This window comes from Globicephala melas, chromosome 17, assembly GCF_963455315.2.
Source record: "Globicephala melas chromosome 17, mGloMel1.2, whole genome shotgun sequence".
Classification (NCBI taxonomy): domain Eukaryota; kingdom Metazoa; phylum Chordata; class Mammalia; order Artiodactyla; family Delphinidae; genus Globicephala; species Globicephala melas.
Window position 1 is genome coordinate 17,481,660 of NC_083330.1, and position 26,412 is coordinate 17,508,071.

Genomic DNA, 26,412 nt, shown 5'->3' on the forward strand with positions numbered 1-26,412 from the left:
GAAATATTTAATGACTATGTTGTGTAACAGGAACTAACACAGTGTTGCAGGTCAATTATACTTCAAAAACAAACAAACAAACTCATAGAAAAAGAGATCAGATATGTGGCTACTAGAGGTGGGAGGTAAGGAAGGGGGAACTGGGTGAAGGCAGTCAACAAAGGTACAAACTTCCAGTTATAAGTACTAGGCATGTAGTGTGCAATATGATACACAGAAATAACACTGCTGGATGTTACAGATGAAAGTTGATGAGAGAGCAAATATTAGGATTTCTCATCATAAGGAAAAATATTTTTTTCTACTTCTTTAATTTTGTATGAGATGATAGATGTTCACAAAAATTATTGTGATAATCATTTCATGATGTAAGTCAAATCATTATGCCTGTACATCTTAAAACTTATACAGTGCTATATGTCAATTATATCTCAATGAAACTGGAAGAAGAAAAAATAAAATAGACTGCTACAAGTCAGCTACACTTAGATTTCCAACATAGTATTTATATGTCTAAATAAATAATTAAGTTGAATCATTTGGCTCTGTATTTAAATCCTATTTGGCTCCAACTAATTTAACTGTCATTACAAAGTGGCTTCTGTTATGGGAGCCCCAAAAGGGAACTGTTCAGGGAATTCTCCCAAAACACTTAAAGAATCTATTCATCTATTCTCTTAAAAGTACAGACTTCACCCACCCGCCCCCCTCCAAAATGTAGAGGTTCTAAATACAGCACACAGCATAGGGGATACAAGCATGCAATCTCTCTAATGTCATGTCACCAGGATGGTTTATCCTCCTGGTTTCAGGATGTACAGAGTTTAATAATACACGGATATAACATAAAAGTGACAAAAATTTTGATAAGTCAACTTCAATACTGAAAAGGTTATTAAGAATTCCTTCCCATCCCAAAAGTATTTGTCTTGGGTCATCTCTAATGAACCTTAGAAGAGCCAGTGTATTTCACAGGGGCTAAATAAAACTTTTTAAAAGGTTAACGGAAAAATATTTATGTGAAAAATGCCTCCGAACAATCTTTTAGTGGGTGGATTCGGCACATACCAGTGAATGCTTTTGAGCTTAGTCCAATTTCGAATTAAGCTAGAGTTTACCTTTAAGAAACAATGAACCTGCTTTTAAGTAAAACCCTGTGTTAATAAGAAACATGGAATGTGAATACAAAAAAAAAAAAGATTTTATCAACTGAACTGTATCTAAAAATTTTACAAAGTTTTCCATGAGCCGTCAGTAAGTCTTTAAAATGCATGATCTTTTAAAAAACTTGTTAGTCATTCATCTGTAAAAATCTAGCTTCTTATGTGTGTGCCAAGTATAAAATTGCCCCACGCTAAATTTAACACAAACCTCACATTACAGAGTTATGTGTTCTTGCACTTCAACACGACGATGACAGTGATTCACAGGGTGAAAATACACTGAGAATAGTCTACATTCTGCAATTCAGTGCAATGAAGAAAGGCTTGTGAAGCATGCAAAAATTAGGTCCATGTTTTAAATCTGCAGGCCATCAAGCCAGGAGCCAGGCTCTGAAATCACAATCACTTGCAAAACCATTTAAACTATTTTTTTTGTTGTAACTGTTAGCAGGTTCTTATGACTGTAATGTTTTAAAAAAATATCTTCCACTTCAAAAATTAAATGCACATGTACATTAACATTTTTTGTCTACTTACAGTTAGGTGCTAGCTGTGCCAGGTTAAAATTGCCTTCTTCCCCCTTTCCAATTCTGTATTCTCTTCTTTTAATTTTTTTTTGAAGATTTAAATTTTTTTTATTTTCGGCTGCGTTGGGTCTTCATTGCTGCATGCGGGCTTTCTCTAGTTGTGGTGAGCGGGGGCTACTCTTCGTTGCAGTGCATGGGCTACGCATCGCGGTGTCTTCTCTTGTTGCAGAGCACGGGCTCTAGGCACGTGGGCTTCAGTAGTTGCAGCACATGGACTCAGCAGTTGTGGCATGCGGTCTCAGCAGTTGTAGCTCGTGGGCTCTAGTGCGCAGGCTCAGTAGTTGTGGCACACGGGCTTAGTTGCTCCGTGGCATGTGGGATCTTCCCAGAGCAGGGATCGAACCCATGTCCCCTGCACTGGCAGGCGGATTCTTATCCACTGTGCCACCAGGGAAGTCCTCTTCTTTTAATTTTTGTACACTGTGGTTCCAAGTTAATTTCATAATATTTATCCAAATAATTGTTGGCTAAAAATTTGTTCTTTTTAACTACAACTTGTGAAGTAACGTAAAGTTTAATCAAAAAAAAAAATGAAGAGTCACTTTATGATGACATTCTGTTTTCTACAAAGTAATGTTACCTTTTCATGTTATTCAAGAATGATTAATCATTTTATAAATGCTAGAAAATTAAAGATACTCAATACTATAAATTGATTATGTGTAACTCTTAACAGAGCACATTGAAAAATAAGATGTAAACTGAGTTGCTCAAGGTCAGACAATATGGCAGTGAGGCAGGCAGCTCTGGCAGTCTCTCAAATTCCTGTCTTCCCACATGTGCCATACTGAGACCCCTGCTCTATCCCCTGCCTGCAAAACACTAACACAGGTATTGTCCACAGGACAGGAACCACCTAGGGCAGAATTTCAAACTTAAGAATTGATTAAGTAGAAGAGAATTTAACCTAAACATTATCATAATATATGAATTCAAATTATTTTTTAGGTAATGGAGTCATCATAGCAACCAACTTTTTCCTAACATTGTATTTAAGTAGCTACGAGCTGGCTCCAGAGGACCTGGGGGCTCCACTAGAGAGAACTAGCTCTGGGGAAGAGAAACAGTTAAATTTCAGAGCTGGGCTGCCCTCATTGTCTGTGGTAACCTGCAGGCCACTCACAGAAGAACCTTGTATCAGCTTTCTCACCTCCTCACACTGGGAAGGGGTGATCATTCTTCTTTCAAATTCTCAGTTTGAGCTACTCTACTGTAGACCAGAGGAAGTCCTAGAGTGTTAACAGTTTGCTTAAATTTTGAGGGGGCTTCAAATCGCTTTATCACTTCTAACATTACGTTTAAAGCAAATCTTTTATGCATTCTTATACATTTCTCATCACTGAAACTCACTGGCCTCTCTGTGATATTTCTTCCCCTACTTGCAAAGGAGTTCCAAATCCCTTAGCAAATTATGAAAAAAATCAACAGACATAAAGATGAGGGTCAAAATATCACTGTTTAATGATGGGAGTTTGCAGGCTAGCTACAATGTGCTTTCATGTTAAAACTATCAAGTTAACAACTATCTGACTTCCATATTCAAATACATATGTTTATGTTCTTTGAAAAAATATCTAATGCCAAAAGCAACTATTCAAATATAAACCATACATATTCTTTGGTTCACATGTACATGCAAAAACTCTGACAGATAAAAAGTATAAGAATGGAATTTTTGGCAAGCTTACACAGAATTATAGAATTTTTATTAAAAAAACGAGAGAAGGCAGGGAAGGAAATTAACATTCATTATGTGCTTACTAAGAAAGAGATACTGTGCTAAGTACTTTACATAAAACTGAGATCAACTGAATGTTTCTTACATTCCTTGACCAAGTAATTATAATCGTATATATTCAAACATCAAAGGAATTAAAAACAAACTCTCTGAGAATCCTGAACTGATTCCATTTTTTCTTTGGGCAATGTGCTAAGCCTATCACATTCATCATCCTTACATACAGAGACAAAAGGCCCAGAGTCATATTACATTATTTAAATTATTCCCAGAAAGTAACTCATGAATACTATTACCTCACTGAAATAGTCTTTCCAAGAGGCTAGTTTTGGTGATCCAAGAATTCAATTCTCATAAGCATGCTTTGATAAGAGTTTGCTACAAATTTCATTATACATCAAGAGATGAGCTGCTAACATGAAAGAATACTCTTCATTATGACGATTTACATATTTAAGCTAATTCAGCTTCTGAAGGTTATGAAGAAGAGAACTAGGGTTAGAAATGAGAGAGATCTGACTTCACTCAGGCCTTCACTTCGATGAGGTCTTCACTGGCTGGCTGTGCTGTTTTACTGATTAACAGTAAAATAGTCACTTCAGTGACAACAGATGCTTTTTGGGAAAGGTGGGGAGGAAATCAAGCAAAATATCTACGCTTCCAATGCATAACAGCTTGATCATGTACCTCTGAAAAAAGAAATAACCTGAAGTGGATTTTTAAATGTCTGATATACTATATTTGGAATAAAATTGTAAGCAATTTTATTCTTACATTTCTGACATTTCAATCAGTGACTTTAATAAAATATCAAAAATTCTAATGACTCAGCACAACCTGAAAAATGTGGGTATTACAATGTTAAATGAAACCCAGTACAAACTTTCATCTATATTATAATTATGTAAAAGTGTGTGTGTGTGTGTGTGTGTGTGTGTGTACCTAAAAAGTAGAACTGTGAAAAGAGTTGATGTTGGGTTATAATGGGCTGATAGATAATTGTTTTTCTTTCTTGATTCTTTTCTATTGTAATAATGTCACAACAAAAACAACTTATAAAAAAAGAACATCACTGCTTTATGGATAAAATAGTACTCCGTCTGCAATGACTGAACCATGTTAAAGATATGAGTACCTGTGTCTTCTGTCAGTTCCAGGAAAGCAAACACCACAACTTCCGTGCATCCCCCATAACACTTAACGTCTCATCTCAGGTCCAAACAGACCCAGTAAATACCCAATGAGGGACAAGTCACTGAACCACTGATGAACACCAAGTGTAGTTAATATAAAAATAGAAACTTACTGTTATTTGTTGGTTCAGGAAACCCAGCCTTTGGACCACTCCATCCTTTGTTTTCCCCTGTCTGAAAAATTAAACCAATTGTTTAAGTCCGGGGAAAGAGACTCAAATTCAAAAAGAAAAAAGTTGACTAATCAATTAAGCAAGGGCGAAGGTTATTCTGCTCGTTCTCTCCACCTCTGACCCCAGAACCATGGACACAAGAATAACCAACATGAACGGTACCATCTATCCCTTTTCTACATTCGAATCTGTTTCTTATGTCTCCTGCTTTTATCTGTTTATTTAAATTTATAATTTAAGTCATCAATAAAGCCCCATATTTAGTATATGTATTATATTTATACAACATGGGCTCTACCAAGGTGGTGAAGAAGTAGATAATTCTTTTTCAAACAGTAGACAATAATCATCACAAGTGCTAAAGTGACTAAAAGGGCTTCTTTATCACTTCTGAAGTCAAATTAACAATAGAAATATTACTATGTCTGTACTGAAAAGTCCTGACAAGGGTCACTGAATATTGCTAATGACACGGGCAAAAACCCTGAAAACTAAACCCTAACTTTAAGTGAAATCTGGAATATCCTGGCTTTTCCCAGATGATTTGGTCAATGTCTAGTGTAAAATACATTCTGAGCTCAGATATTTTGAAGTAGTAAGTATTTTAATCACATTATAAGTGACTTTAACTGGTTACATTCTCTTTTTGTGGAGCTGGTGTTATTAAGTACTCCAGGAGGGGAAAAGGCCTATTTCCTATTATAAGCAGTATTTATGTTATCAGATGTCAAAGATCAAAGGGATAAATTAAATCCATATATAAACACAAACTACGTTTCCAGCAAATAGTGTACAACTGTGAAAGGACGGAGGAGAAAACGTGTGTAAATGCAGATACACGTGGACGGGAAGGCCTGAGGAGACTCCCACTCACAAGTTCTCTGTGAAGCACAAAACAGGACCACAGAATGAGAGGAGCGCTGACGGAGGGGGTTATAAATCTGAGGAAAGTGTACACTGCAAGGAATAAGTCACTTCAGGGAAAGAAAGAGCTGGCTGGTTAGAAGAATACAGATCCTCAGGCACCTGAGTGCTCAGTCGAAGTTGGTAATAATACATTTAGCACTTCATTTCTCCCTTTCTCTCCTTCTACTAATAACCAAAGTTACTTAAGTATTAGATTTCATTCCCTACGCCTAATTTTTCACCTTCAACTGACTCCCAAGCCTGCTGCTCTCTGATTTCTACCCCAACACTCTCATGAAACTGCTTTTGTAAGGTTTCTGCTTAAACATGACACAGTGACCACAAAGAGTAATCTCTTCTCTCTCCCCAAACAACTCTAAATTGATAATCCAATAAGCCATAAACTCTCTCTCTTGCCCTCTGCCCCTACCCTCCCCAGAATATGAAAGGAAGCAACAGCAGAAGAGGTAAGTCAAAGTTGGTAACCTGGAAAGCAGATTAGCTGCAACTAACTTAGCAGATGTGAGCTGGCTGAAACCTCACCTGCAGAGCAAGAAGCCAGCAAAGAGCTCACAAAGAGTAAATCAGTTTGTGCTCCAGGAGCCCAGAAAGCCTCGGGAATCAGAAGCACACCTGGTACTTCTAAAGATGAATCCTGGAAGAGCCTGAAAACAGAAAGATTGTTTGGAGCTCTTTCAAAATGCTATGAGACTTCCAGGTCACCTCTCGGACCCCAAGGAGACAGATTTCCTAAAAGGTTTCCTCTTCAGAAAGGCCTAAAACAGAGAGGCTCTGCACACCAGGTACAGCTGAGATGGGATGGATCTATACGCCACACTGCAAATAAGGAGATGGAGTCCAACGCTACATCCTTACATTCTGGAAGATAAGGTTCCCCAGCTCCCTTCCTCACTGGGCCTCAGAAGACAACCCCCAGCCTACGACCCACAAGGACGGTGAGGACAACACAGGGAACAGAGGAAAACTTCAAAAAAAAAAAAAAAAAGATTAAAAAAAACGTTCTCAGAGAGAAAGAAAGAGAGAAATATTACACGCATTAAACAAGAACAGGAGGTTATAAAGAGGAATATTCCGAGAATGAGAAAGAGCTCTGGGAAATAAAAAATACGATAGCTGAAGCAAAATAATTCAAAGAACGACTGGAAGACAAAAGTGAAGAAATCTCCTAGAAAACAGAACATAAAGAAAAAGAGAGAGAGAGAGAAAATAAAGAAAGAATCAGAAGATCATCCATTAGACTAACAGGTAACCTAGAAAGAAACATTAGCAAAAATGGAAGGAAAGAAATTATCAAAGAAAAAAATATAAGAAGTCTCCCACTTTTAAAGTATATGAATTTCTGGACTGAAACCCAAACACCTAACACAATTTATAAAAGAATATACAAATCAAGTCAATCACCCATGAATTTTCCAAACTCCTGAGAAAAGAAGTTAGAAAAGCATCAAGAGGGAGACGAAACATAAAGGTTTCGTAACAGGCTGAAGAATCAGAAGGCTTTAGAGTTTCAACAGGAATGCTGAGAGGTAGAAAACATTGGTGCAATGCCTTCAAAACTCTGTGAAAAAAGTATTTCTAATTTAGAATTATGTCTCAGAAAAACTATCAACTGTGTGGGAAACATAAAGATGTATCAGACCTATAAGATCTCAAAAAAATTTACTCCCCATGTATCCTCTATCAGGAAGCTACTAGAGCATGTACTCCATCAACACAAGGAAATAACTGAAGAAAAAGGGAAACTGTCCAGAAAACAGGCAACTCAACAAGGGAGAGAGGCAAAAGCAATTTTCAGTGAAATGGTGAAGAAAAGAACCAAAATAGTGGGTCTTTAGCAGATCCATCAAACAAACAGTCCAAAGTAGAAGAGGAGGATAAAGAGCTCCAAGAAAGAAAAACCAAGAAACTAAAAAAGTACATGACGTGTTTACTTGGCAGAGAGTTTGGGGTTAAATTAGACAGACATAGAAAAGTATACATGTGGAGTATGAATAAGAGAACTAAATCTTCATTTTCCATAGCAGGAACTCAGATAATAACCTAAGAAGAAAAACAAACAAACAAAAAAAACACCAAGAAATCTCAGTATAAGCTACTGACGGTAGAAAATAACAGTAACAACTAAAACGGTAGTGAGTGGTTGCCTTTGGAAAAAGGGAAACAGAAATGGTCAGTTGCAGTGCAGGATAGCATGGTTTTTTATTATAAAACTTGAGTCTTTATACCATTAATCTTGAATAAATCTCGACTTCTTATACATATATGAGTACTACGTATATTACTCTGACCAATATATAATAAACAAATATTAAAAAGAATAAAGCACATGCCAGTTATGTCTTGATGTAGAACAAATTCCAAGTTATAAGTGAAACCACGACATGTAAGTGAAAAAAAAAATCAAGTTACAAGATCAGTATATTTTTTTAAAGGTAGAGAGAGTGTTCCACTCTTCCTTAGAATGTAGAAATGTAACAATGAGAAAGAGCCAGACAATGTAAAAAGTCCTAACTTTCCTTGAACCCATCAGAGATCTGAGATTGTAAAGCAAACAAATGACATGAATTCTAGAGAGTGACAAACCCCTCTGAGGAGAGGCTGGGCTCACAAAATATTTCAACATTGGCAGAGCAAGGAAGGAAGAGATGAATACCAAAAATGCTGGTAAGAAGGCGGCAGATGAAACGCTAGTAAATTCTGAAAGACTGCATGTGGGTTAGCACAACAGTTTAGAAAAACTAGGAACTCCAGAGAGAAGTGCTTTTCCACGGGCTTCCTCTGGGAACTCAGGACAACTGGAGGTACATCAGGAAACCGGAGAGAGCCTCACTTGGTGGTACAGGTATGAAGCAGGTGAATGTCTGTCACAGAGAGAAAAGCAAAGAACTTTGCACACTCCTCTAGTCTTCTCTCATACAAAGACAAAAGCTCAAGCCACTAAGAAAGGAGAGAAACAAATCCTATCTGCCTCTGGGGTAGAGGTAGGAAATTTTATTAACCCGAAAGCTCAGGCAAAGACTCATTGCTTCCGGGTAAAGAGTAGAAGCAAAAGCTATCTACTCCCAGAAAAAAAAAAAGGGAGGGTAGAAAACCCTCTTGAGAGAAAGACCCTGCGCCAATATAAAGCAGATGTCTGAAAATGCTGGGAAAGGGGCTGGAAAACTCTACTGCACCCAACACAACCTACAGATCCAAAGTAAAGTTTGGCTACCATGGGGAAGGAGGTAGAAGTAGTAGGAAAAACCCACCTCTGAGCCCCAGGCCCATAGAGTCTGTCTGAGAATGAGGTTGGACAAGAAAATCAAGAACTATGCTCCCTGGCTATTGTAAATAGAGCTGCAATGAACATTGTGGTACATGACTCTTTTTGAATTATGGTTTTCTCAGGGTATATGCCCACTAGTGGGACTGCTGGGTCGGAAGGTAGTTCTATTTTTAGTTTTTTAAGGAACCTCCATACTGTTCTCCATAGTGGCTGTATCAATTTACATTCTCACCAACAGTGCAAGAGGGTTCCCTTTTCTCCACACCCCCTCCAGCATTTTTTGTTTGTAGATTTTTTGATGATGGCCATTCTGACCGGTGTGAGGTGCTATCTCATTGTAGTTTTGATTTGCATTTCTCTAATGATTAACGATGTTGAGCATCCTTTCATGTGTTTGTTGGCAATCTGTATATCTTCCTTGGAGAAATGTCTAATTAGGTCTTCTGCCCATTTTTGGATTGGGTTGTTTGTTTTTTTGATATTGAGCTGCATGAGCTGCTTGTAAATTTTGGAGATTAATCCTTTGTCAGTTGCTTCATTGGCAAATATTCTCTCCCACTCTGAGGGTTTGGAAGCAACCTAAGTGTCCGTCGACAGATGAATGGATAAAGAAGATGTGGCACATATATACAATGGAATATTACTCAGTCATAAAAAGAAACGAAATTGAGTTATTTGTAGTGAGGTGGATGGACCTAGAGTCTGTCATACAGAGTGAAGTAAGTCAGAAATATACTGTATGCTAACACATATATATGGAATCTGAAAGAAAAAAAAGGTCACGAAGAACCTAGGGGCAGGACAGGAATAAAGATGCAGACCTACTAGAGAATGGACTTGACGACACGGGGAGGGGGAAGGGTAAGCTGGGACAAAGTGAGAGTGGCATGGACATATATACACTACCAAATGTAAAACTGATAGATATTGGGAAGCAGCCGCGTAGCACAGGGAGATCAGCTCGGTGCTTTGTGACCACCTAGAGGGGTGGGATAAGGGACGGTGGGAGGGAGGGAGATGCAAGAGGGAAGAGATATGGGGATATATGTACATGTAGAGCTGATTCACTTTGTTATAAAGCAGAAACCAACACACCATTGTAAAGCACTTATACTCCAATAAAGATGTTAAAAAAAAAAAGAATTATGCTCCCTTACCCAACACAATCCTATTATCAAATAATTAGTAGAAGCAGTTGACTACAAAGCATAGAGATACCCCTCACCTCATCACAGAGCAAAGAAAGGACTGCTGCAACCTGAGGATGGAGCAGAAACATTGAGGAAAAACCCTCCCCAAACCTTACCCCAAACAAAACACAGATAACAGCAAACCACTGCCAAACGAACTTGAAGTTAACAGACTGTGGCAACAACAAAACCCAAAACAAGCCCAACTACTGACTAGATTGATGCCACCTTCCATAGTAACAGTCTGACAGAAGAAGAGATTTGCCTATTTCTCAACATAAATGCTATTTAACTCAGCCTCTAATGTTTCTCAATACACAATGTCCAACATTCATTCAAACATTATGAGACATCCAAAACTGCAAAAAGAAATAACCCTTTGTCAAAAGAGGGAGAAGTCAACAAAACAGGACCCAGAGATGACCCAGATGCTAGAACTCTAGGAAATAAATTTTACAATACCTATGATTAATAGCTTAAAAGATCTAATGTAAAAGGCAAACAACATGCATGAACATTTGGAGAATTTCAGGAGAAAAACAGAAATTATAGTAGAACAAAAGCAGATGGAAATCCTAGGGAGATAAATATCACAGAAGAAAATTAATATTGATGTCATTATTAATAGATGAACATAGCTGGAGAATAATCAGTAATATTGTAGATAAATCAATAGAAATTCCTCAAACTGAGAAACAGGAAAAAAAACAAGGAGTGAAAAATAAAAAGGAACAGAAGATTCTGGATCTATTAAGACAACACCAATGGGCTAACAAATGTGTAACTGGAAACTCCCAAGGAGAGAGAAGACAAGGAAGAAGAAATATTTTAAAAGATGATACCTGAGTATTTGACAAAATAACTGAATGACAACAAATCCCAGATCCAATGTGTTCAGAGACCACTAAGCAGGAAAAATACAAAAAGGAGAACGGAAGGAGGAAGAGGAAGAAAAGGAGGCAAAAGGGAGAGACGAAAGAGGAAGGAGGGAGAAGAGGGAAGAAGAGAAGGAGGAAGAAAGGAAAGAATCAAATTTAGACACATCAGAGTTAAACTGCTGAGAACTAATGAAAAAGGAAAATTTTGAAGGCCTTTAGAGGGGAAAAAAAGCACACCAAGAGGGGGAAAAAAAGGCAGATAAGAATTACAACAGACGTCACATAAAAAACTATGCAAGTCAGAAGACAGTGGAACAAGATCTTTTAAAGTGCTGAAAGAAACACAAAAACCCAGAATGCCATACCCAGACAAAAATAACTTTTAAAATGAAGACGAAATAACAAATTTCTCATCAAACAAAAACTGACAGAAATCACTGCCAGCAGACCTGCTAATACAAGTAGTATTAAAGGAAGTTCTACAAGCAAGAGTATAATACCATAAAGAAATTTAGATCTACACAAATGAATGAAGAATTCTGAAAATGGTAAAAAATGAAACTAAATGTAAGATACTTTTCCTGATTTTAACCACATAAAAAGATTGACTATATAAAGCAAAATTAGTAACAACTGTGGGTTTTATACTATATAGAGAGAAGTAAAATGTATGACCACATCGAAGGTGAAAGAGAAAAAAGTGAACAAAGAGTAAATGGAAAAAACAGAAACAACTAATAAGATGGTAGATTTAAATCCAACCACATCAACAGCTATAATAAGTACAAATGGTCTGATCACCCCCAACTAAAAGGCAGAGATTGTCAAATTATATTTTAAAAAGCAAGACCCTTGGGACTTCCCTGGTGGCGCAGTGGTTGAGAGTCCGCCTGCCGATGCAGGGGATACGGGTTCGTGCACCGGTCCGGGAAGATCCCACATGCTGCGGAGCAGCTGGGCCCGTGAGCCATGGCCGCTGAGCCTGCGCGTCCGGAGCCTGTGCTCCGCAACGGGAGAGGCCATGGCAGTGAGAGGCCCGCGTACCGCAAAAAGAAAAAAAATAAAAATAAAAATAAATAAATAAATAAAAAGCAAGACCCTATTATATGCTTTCTAAAAGAAACCAATTTAAACATAAAGACGCAGATAGGCTAAAAGTAAAATGATGGGGGGGAAATATCCCACACAAACACTAATCAAAATAAAACTGGAGTGACTATATTAACATCAGACAAAGAAGAACTCAGAACAAGGAATATTACCAGGGAGAGAAAAAAATCACATAATAATAAAGTGGCCAAGTCATCATAAAAGCATAACAATCCTAAAGGTATATGTATGTAACAACATAGCTTCAAAGTACATAAAACAAAACTGATAAAGCTGAAAGTACATAAATCCAAATTTCTAGCTGGAGACATTAACACTTGATAGAAGAAGTAAACAGAAAATCAGAAGAGGCACAGGACTTGAAAGAAGAAATCAAAGGGAAATTAGAACAAATTTTGAAATGAATAAAAATAAAAACTCAACTAGTCAAAATCTGTGGGACAGAGCTAAACCAGTGCTTAAAGAGAAATACATATCATTAAATTCTTATATTAGAAAAGAAGAAAGTTCTCAGATCCACAATCTAAGCTTCTAGCTTACAAAACTAAAAAAGAACGGAAAATTAAATCCAAAGCAAGTGAAGGAAGGATAAAATGAAGAGCAGAAATCAATAAAATTGAAAATAAAAAAATAGAGAAAAACAAATGAAACCATAACCTGGTTGTTTGAAAAGGATAAAAATAATTGATAAACCCCTAGCCAGATTGATCAGGAGAAAAAAAGAGAACAAATTATCAGTATCAGAAATGAGACAGAAAATGTCACTACAGATGCTGTAGCCATTAAAAGAATGATAAGGCAGTGTTATGAACAATTTTATATCATTAAACTCAACTTAGACGAAATGGACAAATTCCTTGAAAGATTCGAACTGCCAAAGCTCACTCAAGCAGAAGTAGATAATCTGAGTAGTCTTATATCTATTTTTTAAACTCAATTTATACTTAAAACCTTCCTACAGAAAAAATTCTAAACCCAGATGGCTCCACTGGTAAATTCTACCCAACAATTAAGGAAGAAAGAATACCAAACTCTTTGAGACTATGAAAGAGGAGGAAATACTTCCAAACTCACTATAGGAGGCCAGCACTACCCTGACAGTGATATTAAAACCAGTATTTCTACTTGGGATGATGAAAACTTTCTGGCAGTGGACAGTGGTGATAGTTGCACAACACTGTAACTGTACTTAATGCCACTGAAATGTACACCTAAAAATGGTTAAAACGGTAATCTTTGTTATGTATGTATATATAGCTATCCCCCACCTTTTCAAAGTTTACTTTATGCCATTTGCTTTTATGAAAGACCTGCACTAGTACCTGTTATTGCTGACCAAAAGAAATCCAAAGAGGGTTTTCACTTCTATGAAAAACCAAAAATACCATTCAGCGTTTATTTTGCAGGTAACCATCACTGCGGCAGTGCACACCAAGAGTGGCAACTACATTCAGCATCTCAGCATCCAGCCGCCATAGCTTTGAACTGCGTCTGAAGATCTGTGCTTTATCTGGATTTATGTTGTGCATCCGTTACCAAGATGTGTCCTAAGGTAAACACTTCTTCATTTTAGGCCATTCTGGCTTACAAAATGTTTCACAGGAATGCTATACTTCCAGATAGTGGGGGAAAACTGTATCACATAAATTTTTTAAAATCCATCAATAAAAAAATTCACCATATCCACAAACTAAACAGAAAAGTCATATGCGTATCCCAACAGATGCACAGAAAGCATTTGGCAAAGTTCAACATTCACTGATAATTAAGGGGGAAAAAAACTTCCCAACAATGCAAGAATACCAGGAACTATCAGCCTGATATAGAGCATATATAAAAAGCCTACAGGGGCTTCCCTGGTGGCGCAGTGGTTGAGAGTCCGCCTGCCGATGCAGGGGACACGGGTTCGTGCCCCAGTCTGGGAAGATCTCACATGCCGCGGAGCGGCTAGGCCCGTGAGCCATGGCCACTGAGCCTGCGCGTCTGGAGCCTGTGCTCCGCAACGGAAGAGGCCACAACAGTGAGAAGCCCGTGTACCACAAAAAAAAAAAAAAGCCTACAAGCATCACAGTATATAATGGTGAAAGACAATGATTTCCTCATAGGATCAGAAACAAGGTAAAGATATCTGCTTTCCTATTCAACAATCAATCGCTTCTATTCAACACTGTTCTGGATGTTCTACTCAGGGCAATAAAGCAAGACAAATAAATAAAAAGCATACAGATTAGAAAGGGAAAAAAACTGTCTTTATTCACAGACGACACATCATCGATGCAGAAAAATCACAAAAAAATCTACAAAGTAAGCTAATCTAACTGGTAAGTCAGTTTAGCAAGGTCACAGGATACAAGGTCAATATATAAAAGACAACTGTATTTCTATATGCTAGAAAAGAAGAATTGGAAATTAAAAACCAATACCATTAACAATAGCATCCACAAACATGAAACGCTTAGGGATAAACTTTAAAAATGTACAAGATATTTCTATGAAAAAGTACAAAACACTGCTGGGATCTATTTCCAAAAACCTAAATAAACAGGGAGCTAGATCTTGTTCATGCACTGGAAGACTCAATATTCTTAAGATATCAATTTATGCAAAACTGATCTATATAGTCAACACAACCCCAAAGAAAACTCCCAACTGGATATTTTTTGGTAGAAATTGACTCTACAGTTAATTATGAAAATGCAAAGACTCTAGATTTGCCAAAAAGATTTTTAAAAAGCAGAACAAAGATGGAGTTCGTTATCTGATTTGAAACCGTAGCAAAAAAGCTACACTCTATATACAGTTGTAATAGCTAAAGAACAGACATACAGATTAATGGAACAGAATAGAGACTCTAGAAACAGACCCATACATATGTGGTCAATTGATTTTCAACACAGGTGCTAAGGAATTCAATGGAGAAAGCACTCATCTTTTAAACAAATGTGGTGCCTGAACGTACATAAAAAAAGGAGAGAAGGCAGGAAGGGAGGAGAGGGGAGTCCATCTGATAGAGGACTGGCACACAAAATATATAAAGAACTTTTACAACCCAATAATAAGGAAGCAAAACATCAAGTTTTTTAAAAGACAAAAATTTTGAACAAATACTTCATGGAAGAGATATGAATGGTAAATAAACACATGATAATCTACTCAGCATTATTAATTAGGGAAAATGCAATTAAAATCCAAAGAGATAATGTTATACACCTACTAGCATGATCAAAGCTAAATGACAATAACAAGAGCGGGAAAAGATGTGGAGTAATTGGAAATCTCAAACATTGCTTGTGGAAATGTAAAATGGTACAGCCTCTCTGGAAAACATCTTCAGTTTCTTGTAAAGTGACACGGTACTTATTATTTAACTGTGTACCTATAGGATATACTAGAGAATATGTACGATAAAGATTTTTACATGAATGTTTGTAACCACTTTATTTATAATAGCCTCAAACTACAAACAACCTAAATGTTGGTGAAGAATAAAATAGTGACAAACAATAAAACAGAACAAATGAATGATAAATGCAACAACGTGCAGGAATCTCAGCAATAAGAAGCCAGACACAGGACTTCCCTGGTGGCGCAGTGGTTAAGAATTGCCTGCCATTGCAGGGGACACGGGTTCGATCCTTGGTCCAGGAAGATCCCACATGCCACAGAGCAACTAAGCCTGTGGGCCACAACTACTGAGCCTGCGCTCTAGAGCCCACGAGCCACAACTACTGAGCCCGCGCACCACAACTACTAAAGCCCTCACGCCTAGAGCCCGTGCTCCGCAACAAGAGAAGACACCACAATGAGAAGTGCGTGCACCAAAACAAAGAGTAGCAAGGGGCTCGCCACAACCAGAGAAAGCCTGCACACAGCAATGAAGACCCAATGCAGCCAAAAATAAATAAACTAAATAAATTTATTTAAAAAAAAAAAAGAAGCCAGACACTAAAGGCTACATAATGTACGATTCAATTTATACAACATTTTGGAAAAGGCAAAATTATAGAGACAGAAATCAGTCCAGTGCTTGGCAGGGGCTAAGGAAAGGGGAAGACACTTACTATAAATGGGCATTAAGGAATTGTTTGGGGTAACAGAAATGTTATAAATCTTAATTGTGATGGTGGTCAGTGCATGTACACACACACACACACACACACACACACACACGTCGAAATTTACTGAACCACAACTCGATAAATCTGAATATTTTTAAAGGGGGTATGTTAGTGCATACACATAGAGTATCTCTGTAAGGATATTTATTTCATCTTTATTTATCAAATCCTTACATAAGATTCATTATATTTCAGACACCATTCTACACAATGTACAAATATTAACTCACTGTGGGAGATAACTTTTTAGGAAGAGAGACCAAGAGACTGAGGGTCTCAGGGTGAAGTGAGACTAACATTTTTTTTTTCACTGTTTACTCTTTTGTGCTATTTAAATTCTTTTAAAATCATGTACATATCTTGCTTATTTTTTTTTAAAAGCCAACTTTTTAAAAACTGCTTTTACAGGGGTTTTTTTTTAATTGCTTTTGCTACATTCTCCAAAGATCTTCTTATTGACAAGTCATCATATTCACTCCTTCTCTTATTCGATCTCTGCAGCACACGACTGCCACCTTTTTAAAATCATTCTCTACTGCCCCTTTTGCAGGTATTCTTTCCTCCTCCTTCTTCCTGTACCCCCACGCACATTATCTGCTACTGAGATCTCATCATGTACACCTCAGAAGGACTGCTGGTGTCTTTCCCCTCTCCTCTCTACCACCACTGCCTTAGTTCAGATTCTCAGCATCTTTCACCTGAACAATTCTGCTAGCACGGGCCTCCCTGCCTTCAGTCCTGTCCTGCCCAAATCCATTCACTACATTACTTACAGGACTGTCTTTTGAAGAAAGCAAACCAGATCATGTCACTTTCAAGTTCAAATCTCAAATTAATAATTCAAAAGCTTTTACTTCACATAAAAACAGTGGTCTCGGCTATTCCTGACTTTCCAGATTCATCTTCACATATCTAGAATTTTAATTATACTATAATTTTTGTCATATGATTAAAGCTCCTCACCCCTAACACTTACTGGTCAGTTCTTGCGTGCAGGGACAAAATTCCAGTCATCCCGTTATCTTCAATTTTAAGTGTTTGGCATTTAGTGGGGGTGGTGGTTAATTTTATGTGTCAACTTGTCTGGGCTACAGTTCTCAGACATTTGGTCAAATGTTATTCTGGGTGTTTCTGTGAGGGTGTTTTTGGAAGAGATTTACATTTAAATCACTGAACTTTGAGTAAAGCACATGGCTCTCTATAATGTGGGTGGGCCTCGACAGTTGAAGTCCTGCCTAGAAAAAGGCTGACCTTCCCTGGAGCCAGAGGCAGCTCTCTAGCCAATCGCCTCTGGACTCTGCAGCTCTTTCCTGAGTCTCCAGCCTGCCAGCCTCCCCAACAAATTTTGGACTAGCCAAGCCTCCAAAATTGCATGGGCCAATTCCTTAAAAAAATCTCTGTGTGATACACACACGCACACGCACACACATACACACACACACACACACACACACACTCTCTCTCTCTCTCTCTCTCTCTCTGTTGGGCTCTGTTCCTCTGGAGAACCCTAACTAATAACACAGTGGGTAAGCAAAAAACGTTTTTCAAATTAATGAAATTAATGCCAGTTTTTTGTTCTATTTTATTTTCACGTAACTTACAAATAAATGTCTATGAGATTTATTTTGACATATTTTTATAAATCACCTATCAATTTTAAGTCAATATAAATGTGTTAAAACAACATATACACAATATAGGAACTATAGAAACTTGAACACGTTAGGTTTCATGTTACAAATACTTTTAAAAGAAGAAAAAGCATTCATTAGCCAGGTTATAAAAACAGAATTGAAATCTCCAGTGATATCACACAGACAAATAATTTTTAATCACTCAAAATAACTTCCTAGATATTCACAGTACCTTAAAAAGAAAAGCATATCTAAATATTTTTTAACAGATGATATCATTTCTACTCTAGCCTTCAGAAAGGTGTTCCTACAGAAACTGAAAATATCCCTGAAACAGAATCCTTATGTGAGAAAATGGCATGGAAAAAAGCATATTGTTTATGATAGAAATAATTATTATGCCTGTTTTGTGAATGTTCATACAAATAAAATATTTAATAAAAATAATTTATACATATGTATAGATAAAATGATAATTTAATACAAAGTGAAATGAAGCCAGTTCCTGCCTAGTTATCTGCCAAGTCCTGAATTCAAGGTTCTCAGCTTCTCTTACAACAGAGGTAGGTGTTAATGATGTCATTACCTGCTGCAGAAGAAATAGGGGACCACGAACACAAGTCTTGGCAGAAAATAAACACCCTCTGAGTTTACCCTTAATTTAAAGTAAACAGAAAAATTAGTTTATAGAGTGTCTGTCCTATATAGCTCCTGCCCTAAAGGTGTAATCAGGATCTTTATTTCTAGTGTTTTCAGCTGTATTCCAGAAATAAAGGCTAACAACCTCTATTCTTAAAAAAGCACGAATTAAAACTGTGTACATAAGGCAAAAATCATCAGTCAGTAAGCTAAAAATTATTACATTGGTATTATATAAGATATGTATAATGATACAATGAACTTTTAGTATTTTCTAATTGTAAGATTATAATATTTTATCTTGAACCCTAAACAGCTGTTATTTTATACCTGGAGAATCTATCTTTAAAGAAATGAAGATAGAGTACCACCTTAGAAAAGTTAAAACTTGACATCTACTTTAACACCAGTTAAGACAGTACTTAGAGTCAAGGAACACTGGGACAGAATTTGCTCATCACTTTTGTACCCTGACAGGATAGAACTTGTCCATGTAAATTTAACTCTCACCTTGTCAAGTTGATCTTGAAGACTAGTGGATGCTTTATAACCAAGCTGTAACAGCATTGCTTCTGCAGCATTTTTTTTGGCTATCTTTTTATTAGGTCCTGTTCCAGTAGCAACTTCATTGCCTACCTTGACCTGGTAAGATTAAAGTAAGAAATTAATGATAGCTGCTTTGGTAACAAACCTTAACACCATAAAGCAATGTGTTCTGCTCTCTAGCATTCAAAAATATAAAGTTCAGTCGATAATAAAATTGGCAATTAAGATCCCTTTTATGTAAAATATATATGAATATATACATGGAGAAAAGTATGGAAACATGGTCCTCAAAATGTCAGTGGGGGTTATCTCAGGATGACAGAATCTTAGAAGATTTTTAGTTCCTTACATATTTCTATATTATTTGATTTTTAAACAATAAACTTGTATAATTGATATAAGCATAAAAATAAAATTCACATTGTAGAGAGTTGATTACGACTACATTTAGTATTCTTAATAAACTGAAAAGGCTGAAATTCATGCTGCTGCCACTTAAAATAATATAAAATGGGCAGAGGACCTGAATAGACATTTCTCCAAAGAGGACGTGGAGATGGCCAAGAGGCAAATGAAAAGATGCTCAATATCGCTAATCATGGGGGAAATGCAAATCAAAACCACAATGAGCTATCACCTCACACCCGTCAGAATGGCTATCATCAAAAAGAACACAAATAACTAATGTTGGCGAGGATGTGGAAAAAAGGGAACCCTCCTGCACTGTTGGTGGGAATGTAAATTGGTGCAGCCGCTGTAGAAAACAGTGTGGAGGTTTCTCAAAAAAACTAAAAACAGAATGGGGGAGAGGGATAAATTGGGAGACTAGGATTGAGATATACACACTACTATACAAAAAATAGATAACTAATAAGGACCTACTGTATAGCACAGGGAACTCTACTCAAAACTCTGTAATGACCTATATGGGAAAAGAACCTAAAAAAGAACGAATATATGTATATGTATAACTGATTCACTTTGCTGTACCCTAAAACTAACACAACATTGTAAATCAACTATACTCCAATAAAAATTATTTAAAAAAAAAAAAAGAACTACCATATGTCCCAGCAATTTCACTCCTGAGTATATATCCGAAAAAAACAAAAACACTAATTCAAAAAGATACATGTACCCCAATGTTCATAGTAGCATTGTTTACAACTGCCAAGATATGGAAGCAACCTAAGGGTCCATCAACAGATGAATGGATAAAGAAGATGTGGTATATACACACAATGGAATACTACTCAGCCATAAAAAGAATGAAATTCTGCCATTTGAAACAACTTAGATGGACTTGGAGGGTATTATGCTAAGTGAAATAAGCCAGACAGAGAAATACAAATACTGTATGATGTCACATATATGTGGAATCTAAAAAATACAACTAGTAAATATAACAAAAAAAGAAACAGACTTACAGAAAACAAACTAGGGGGGAGAGGGAGGAGGGGAGAGGCAATATAGGGGTAGGAGATTAAGATGTACAAGCTACTATGTATAAAATAAGCTACAAGGACATACTGTACAACACAGGGAATATAGCCAATACTCTATAATAACTAAAATTGTGAATTATTGTATTGTACACCCGTAACTTACATAATATTGTACAATAACTATATGTCAATAAAAGTCTTTAATCCAAAAAATAAATTTTAAAAATGATATCGTTTACAAAGGTTTACATTAAATAGTTCCTGAAGACAATTAATATATAAAGGTTAGTACAATACTGTGGTTAAGAACAAAGACTTCCAAGTCAGATTTAGTTGAAATCCAACTCTACTACTTCCTAGCTGCATGAACTGATTCAAATTATTTACTATCTCTAAGCCTCAGTTTTTTCATCAGTAAAAGAGGGATAATACAATGACCTAATAGTGTTGCTTTGAAAATTAAACACAAAAATGTATGTAAACTACAGTGTATGTTACAGTATGTGAGTATAACTGCTCAATAAATGGTAGCTTTTTATCATTAGAACTATTCCACAGTTACCTTTTGTGAACACTTGATGTACACATGTATATATGTACATCAACATATTTAAATATACATCAGTCATTTTATATCCACGTGTACATTTCCTGAGTTGGGTAATGATTTTTTAGACTTGCATGTACTGAGATAATACAAATATAAAAAGTAAATTAGAAAACAAAAAAGGAAAGAATTACAAGGAGAAATAGAAAATACACAATGAGAGTGGAATTTGTTTTTATATGTTGTTCTCAGTAAGTGAGAGAAGCAGACAAGAAGATAATCACAATTTTGGAAATTAAACAATCTAAATAATCTATGGGCAAAGAAGAAATCTCACCGGAAATTAGAAAATATTTTAATAATAATGGAAATACAATATATCAAAACTTGAAGGATGTAGCTAAAAGAGTGTCTAGAAGAAAATAAATAAGCCATAAAAGCTTAGAGAGGGCTTCCCTGGTGGCGCAGTGGTTGAGAGTCCACCTGCCGATGCAGGGGACACGGGTTCGTGCCCCGGTCTGGGAAGATCCCACATGCCGCGGAGCGGCTGGGCCCGTGAACCATGGCCACTGAGCCTGCGCGTCTGGAGCCTGTGCTCCGCAACGGGAGGGGCCACAACAGTGAGAGGCCCGCGTACCGCAAAAAAAAAAAGCTTAGAGAAAGGCAGAAAAGTAATAAGCTAACCATCCATCTCAAGAAGTGATTAACAGCAAAATAAACCCAAAGAAAATAGAAAAATAGAGACAAGAGCAGAAATTAAGGAAATATAAAACAAAGTACAACAGAGAAGTTCAAAAAGCTTAAAGTTGGTTCCCTGAAAAGACTAATAAAATGATAAACCAAAGGTAATACTGATCACGAAAAAATAAGACACAAATAAGAATGAAAATGGGAGATTACTATAGCTTCTGTAGCATTACAAAATAATAAAGGATACTGAATATTTCAGCTAACATTTTTTGACTATTTACATAAAATGGAAAAATTCCTAGACAATACAAATTACCAAAACTGGCAGAGAATAAACTCTTAGCTATATAGATCTATAACTACTAAAGAAATTAAAACCACAATTAAAAACTTTTCCACAAAGAAAACTTCTGAGAGCTTCTCCAGCAAGTTCCACTCAACATTTAAGGAAGAATAATGCTAATCTTACAAAAATTCATCCAAGAATAAAAAAAGAGGAATCAAGTCCCCAATTATTCAGTGAGGCATCACTTTGGTTCCAAAATCCAACAAGTATAAGAAAAAAATTTTACAGACCAGTTTCACTCATGAACATAAATGCTAGTTTAAACCATATAATAGTACATTGAACAAAGCAATATTAAAAAGAAGAAAAATTGTGACTAAGTTAGGTTTATTCCAAAAATGCAAGATAAGTCTAACATTCGAAACTCAAACAAAATCAATGGAATCTGCTATATTAATCAGTTGAGGAGACAAATCATATGATCACCCTAATAAATGAAGCAAAAGCATTTGCTAAAACTCAACATTCATTCATGATAAAAATTCTTAGCAACTAGGGAAGGAAGAGAACTCAAACCTCAGCAAACATTATACTTAATGTTGAAGTTCTGAAATTAGAAACAAGACAAAAATGCCCTCCATTTTTACTAGTATTTAACATTTTACTGCAAACCCTGGACATAGCAATAAGGCAAGTGAAATAAAAGGTTTAAGAATTAGAAGTGTAAGAACAAACTGTCATTACTTGCAGAAATAATATTTACAGAGGAAATCCAAGAAAATGTATGGGTAAACTATAAGAATTTATGAAAGTACAAGTTCTTGTATAAAAGACAGTATACAAAAGCCAACTGCCCTTGTATAGTCCATCAACGATTAAGTAGAAAATGAAAAATATTAAAAGATACAATTTCTATTAAACAAAAATCAAATATCTGTGATGTTTAAAATCTTTACACATAAAACAATACACATTATTGAGAAATATTAAGATAAACCTAAAAGAGGTATGCCATTCTCATGCATTGAAGACTCAATATTATAATATCAATTTTTTCAAACTGACCTATAAATTCAATAAATTTCCATCAAAATCCCACACATATTTTCACAATATTTGACAAAATATTCCAAAATTTACATGGAAATGCAAGGTGCAAAGAACAGCCAAGATCCTTTTGAGGAAGAACAAGGTGGGGGCATTATTCTTCGGGATGTCTAGACTTACTATAAAATTAACATCAGGGAAAAGAGAGATAAACTTGACTGCCTTAAAATGAATTACTTCTATTCCTCAAAAAGTATCATTAAAAAAGGAAGAGTCAAGTCACAGCACAAGAGAAGATATTTGAAATGCCATATAACTGCAAAAGGTTCACATTTCCAGAATATATAATAGATTCCTCTAAATCAATTTTTTTAAAAAAAAACAGCTGAAAAATGAGCAAGAAAGCTGAACAGGCAATCTATATCTGAAATTTTGAATTGTTTTATCAAATGTCACTGCAATTCGTTTAAAAAAAATTAGAAAACTTCAATAGCTTCATGTCACTTTAATAAAATTTCACAACGACACCTATACTGGGTACTATCAATGAATGGCTATGTGATACAACTAAAACTAGTTTTCAGATACAATGTATGATAATTCTACACATATTTTTCTTTTTTGGCTTTTGTGTGTAATCATAACATTTGTTATTTCACTTGTGTCAGAACATATAGATTTCCATCTGGTATCCACACATGTGTACTGTTTGCCATTTATTCTTACACAATTATGGAGATTTTTATTTGTATTACTATTTCCATCACTACTTTTAAGCTTCAGTGAACCAGCTCCTTTTAAGGAATTAGGGATATGCAACACAGGGCTTAAAAAAAAACTTAATTATAAATAATGTCCAAATTATATGACAAAGAACTGCACTTTCTAAACAGAGTATAACTCAAGATGAACTAAATGACATACTTCTTGCAGTATATGAGACACTGAAAATGTACTCATTATAGAATCTCTGTAACAACTATCACAAATCTTATAGTTCAGATCTGTGCAATGTTTTTGAAACATTTCATTGCTTCTTCTCCTGAAACCAGAAACCACCACATTATGACAAATCAGCAAGTAGTCTATGGACCCCACTCAGAAGCACTGATCTAGTGCTGTTCACGGCATATCCTTGGAGCTGGGTGAACACACACACCTCCCACATCTGTTGGCCTGCACCTGACCCGATGTATCAAGGCCTTGTGTGTCCTTGAGTCCCTGGCAAGAGCCAGCCTCTGCTACCTGTTGTTTTTTCCAGTGCTTGGTTTGTTCCCCAGCTTCACCAGACCCTGTGTTGTTGCTGGAATGCATGCTAGCTAAAAGATTAGGCCAGCTACGTCAGAAGCTTCCTCTACTGCTCTGAGGGTCACAAGACTTGCCAAAGTAAATGGCAGCAAAAGATAACTGAGCAGCGAAAGATGTTTCATCTGTTTTCACAAGCTATATAGGTCTTGTCATTCTCATTCAAATCTTCTGCTGCTTCATCCCTAAGTCTCATTTACCTGTCCAGGCCTGAGGCCCTCTGGCTCCAGGTTCCTGCTCTCGGGCCATGGGGTTCCCATCACAGCATTCACCTTAAATCTATGTCTGCTGGCTTTCCGTCTGACCTACTCTGACACCTCAAGACTTATTTCCAGAACAGGTGCTTCCAGATTCATTTTTCCCATTCACCCACCCCTTGTCTGACACAAGTTTTTACAGTTGCATGGTTCAATAGCTTGTGAGTAGTTGGTTACCCCAGAGTTATTTGTTACTATTGAAAAAGACCACTGTGCTAAAGGACTTTGATTCCCTGCCAGCACTCACAGTGGTCACTCAAAAAAAAGAAATCACTGCATTATAAAAGTCAAGTAAGTATGTAAGTAAATTTCCAAAAGTCATCTTCCTACAAAGCTCACAAATTTTATAACTATTGTAAGACTTTTACATTAAAATGCTAATTTTTCTGCAAAGAAGCTCAATTATTTTGCTACGCAATAAATTTAAGACAGACAGATTTTTTGTCTTTAAACAAATCATTTAAATTAATCAAGTCATCTGGACTTCCTGGCATTCCAGTGGTTAAGACTCCACGCTTCCATTGCAGGGGTCACGGGTTTGATCCCTGGTCAGGGAACTAAGATCCCACGTGCCACACAGCACAAAAAAAAAAAAAAAAAAAAAACCCAAGATACTATTTAAAAAAAATTTATTTTTAATTAATCAAGTCCTCAAAAAACCAACGAAAAAATTCTAAAATAGCATTTACCAAAAACTTAATTATCTTTCACTGAGTCACAAATGAAATTTCCTTTACATATATTTTTTAAAATCTGGAGATCTTAATCACAGGTAGAAAAATTAACATCATACGACACATAATAACAGAACGTGCTGATATACAATTTAGTTATCGTTATTTTCTCTTGAAAAATTAAAATATGCCTCCCCCCCCAAAAAAAAAAAAAAAACTTTAAGAAATTTTCTCTGGACCTAAATACCCAAATAATGTCATCAGAGATTTTCCTTTACCTAGCAATCAATACAAGTAACTACATCCATTTTATAACACACATTTGTTTGTGGGGATTTTCTGGTGATAGATAAATATGAGCGCATTATCTTTAGAGAGTTTACTTCCACATTCAATTATAACGAATGATAACATTGTTTAAGTAGTTTATACAAAAGCCTTTACTTTGATGAAGTTGCTGCAATACTGTAATGAATCCACTGGGGCTTTCAGAAGAAGGAAAAAACAATATGAATTCAGTGTGAAAACATTTAGAAGTACAGCCAAATGTTCCTGTTTGACTAGAATGTTTATGAATACCCATAAAATGGAAGCTCGCCTAAGATATTCTAAATTCCTCTTTCAAAAGGGGTACTCAATATACTCCACAGGAAAGGAATTGTTTAATAAAGTCAAAGCCAGCTTGTTATTCCTGACACAGGTCTAAAATGTAGGGGATTTTTTTTTCCCCCTCAAGTTTTGGAGTTCAAAGAATATTTTCTATAATTCTTTAAAGCCAAGAATGTAAAAAGAAAACCGGTGCACATGTTTAACAAAGTGAAAATACTGGAACCACACTGTTGCGGGTCCCAGTGACATCCAGACAATAATGTGTTCACAAACCACAGAAGATTCCCCCTCTCTGGATATCTAAGTTCCCAACCGTGGTTCACCTGTAACTACATCATAAGTTTATATCGCCAACAAAAGCCTAACATACTAGCTCTCAATCAGGCAGGCA

General features: G+C 36.2%; 1 protein-coding gene across 13 annotated transcripts in view; it reads right to left on the bottom strand.

Annotated features, from left to right (window-relative positions):
- The window catches only part of STAU2 (staufen double-stranded RNA binding protein 2), a 302,828-nt gene that overhangs the window by 154,012 nt on the left and 122,404 nt on the right, over nucleotides 1–26,412 (bottom strand). For all 13 annotated transcript variants that reach the window (XM_060286973.2, XM_060286971.2, XM_030859558.2 and 10 more), the window contains 2 exons: nucleotides 19,126–19,257; nucleotides 4,795–4,855 (listed from right to left, as the gene is read on the bottom strand). In XM_060286973.2, coding sequence (XP_060142956.1) covers nucleotides 4,795–4,855; nucleotides 19,126–19,257 — 193 coding nt within the window. The remainder of the gene's footprint in view (nucleotides 1–4,794; nucleotides 4,856–19,125; nucleotides 19,258–26,412) is intronic.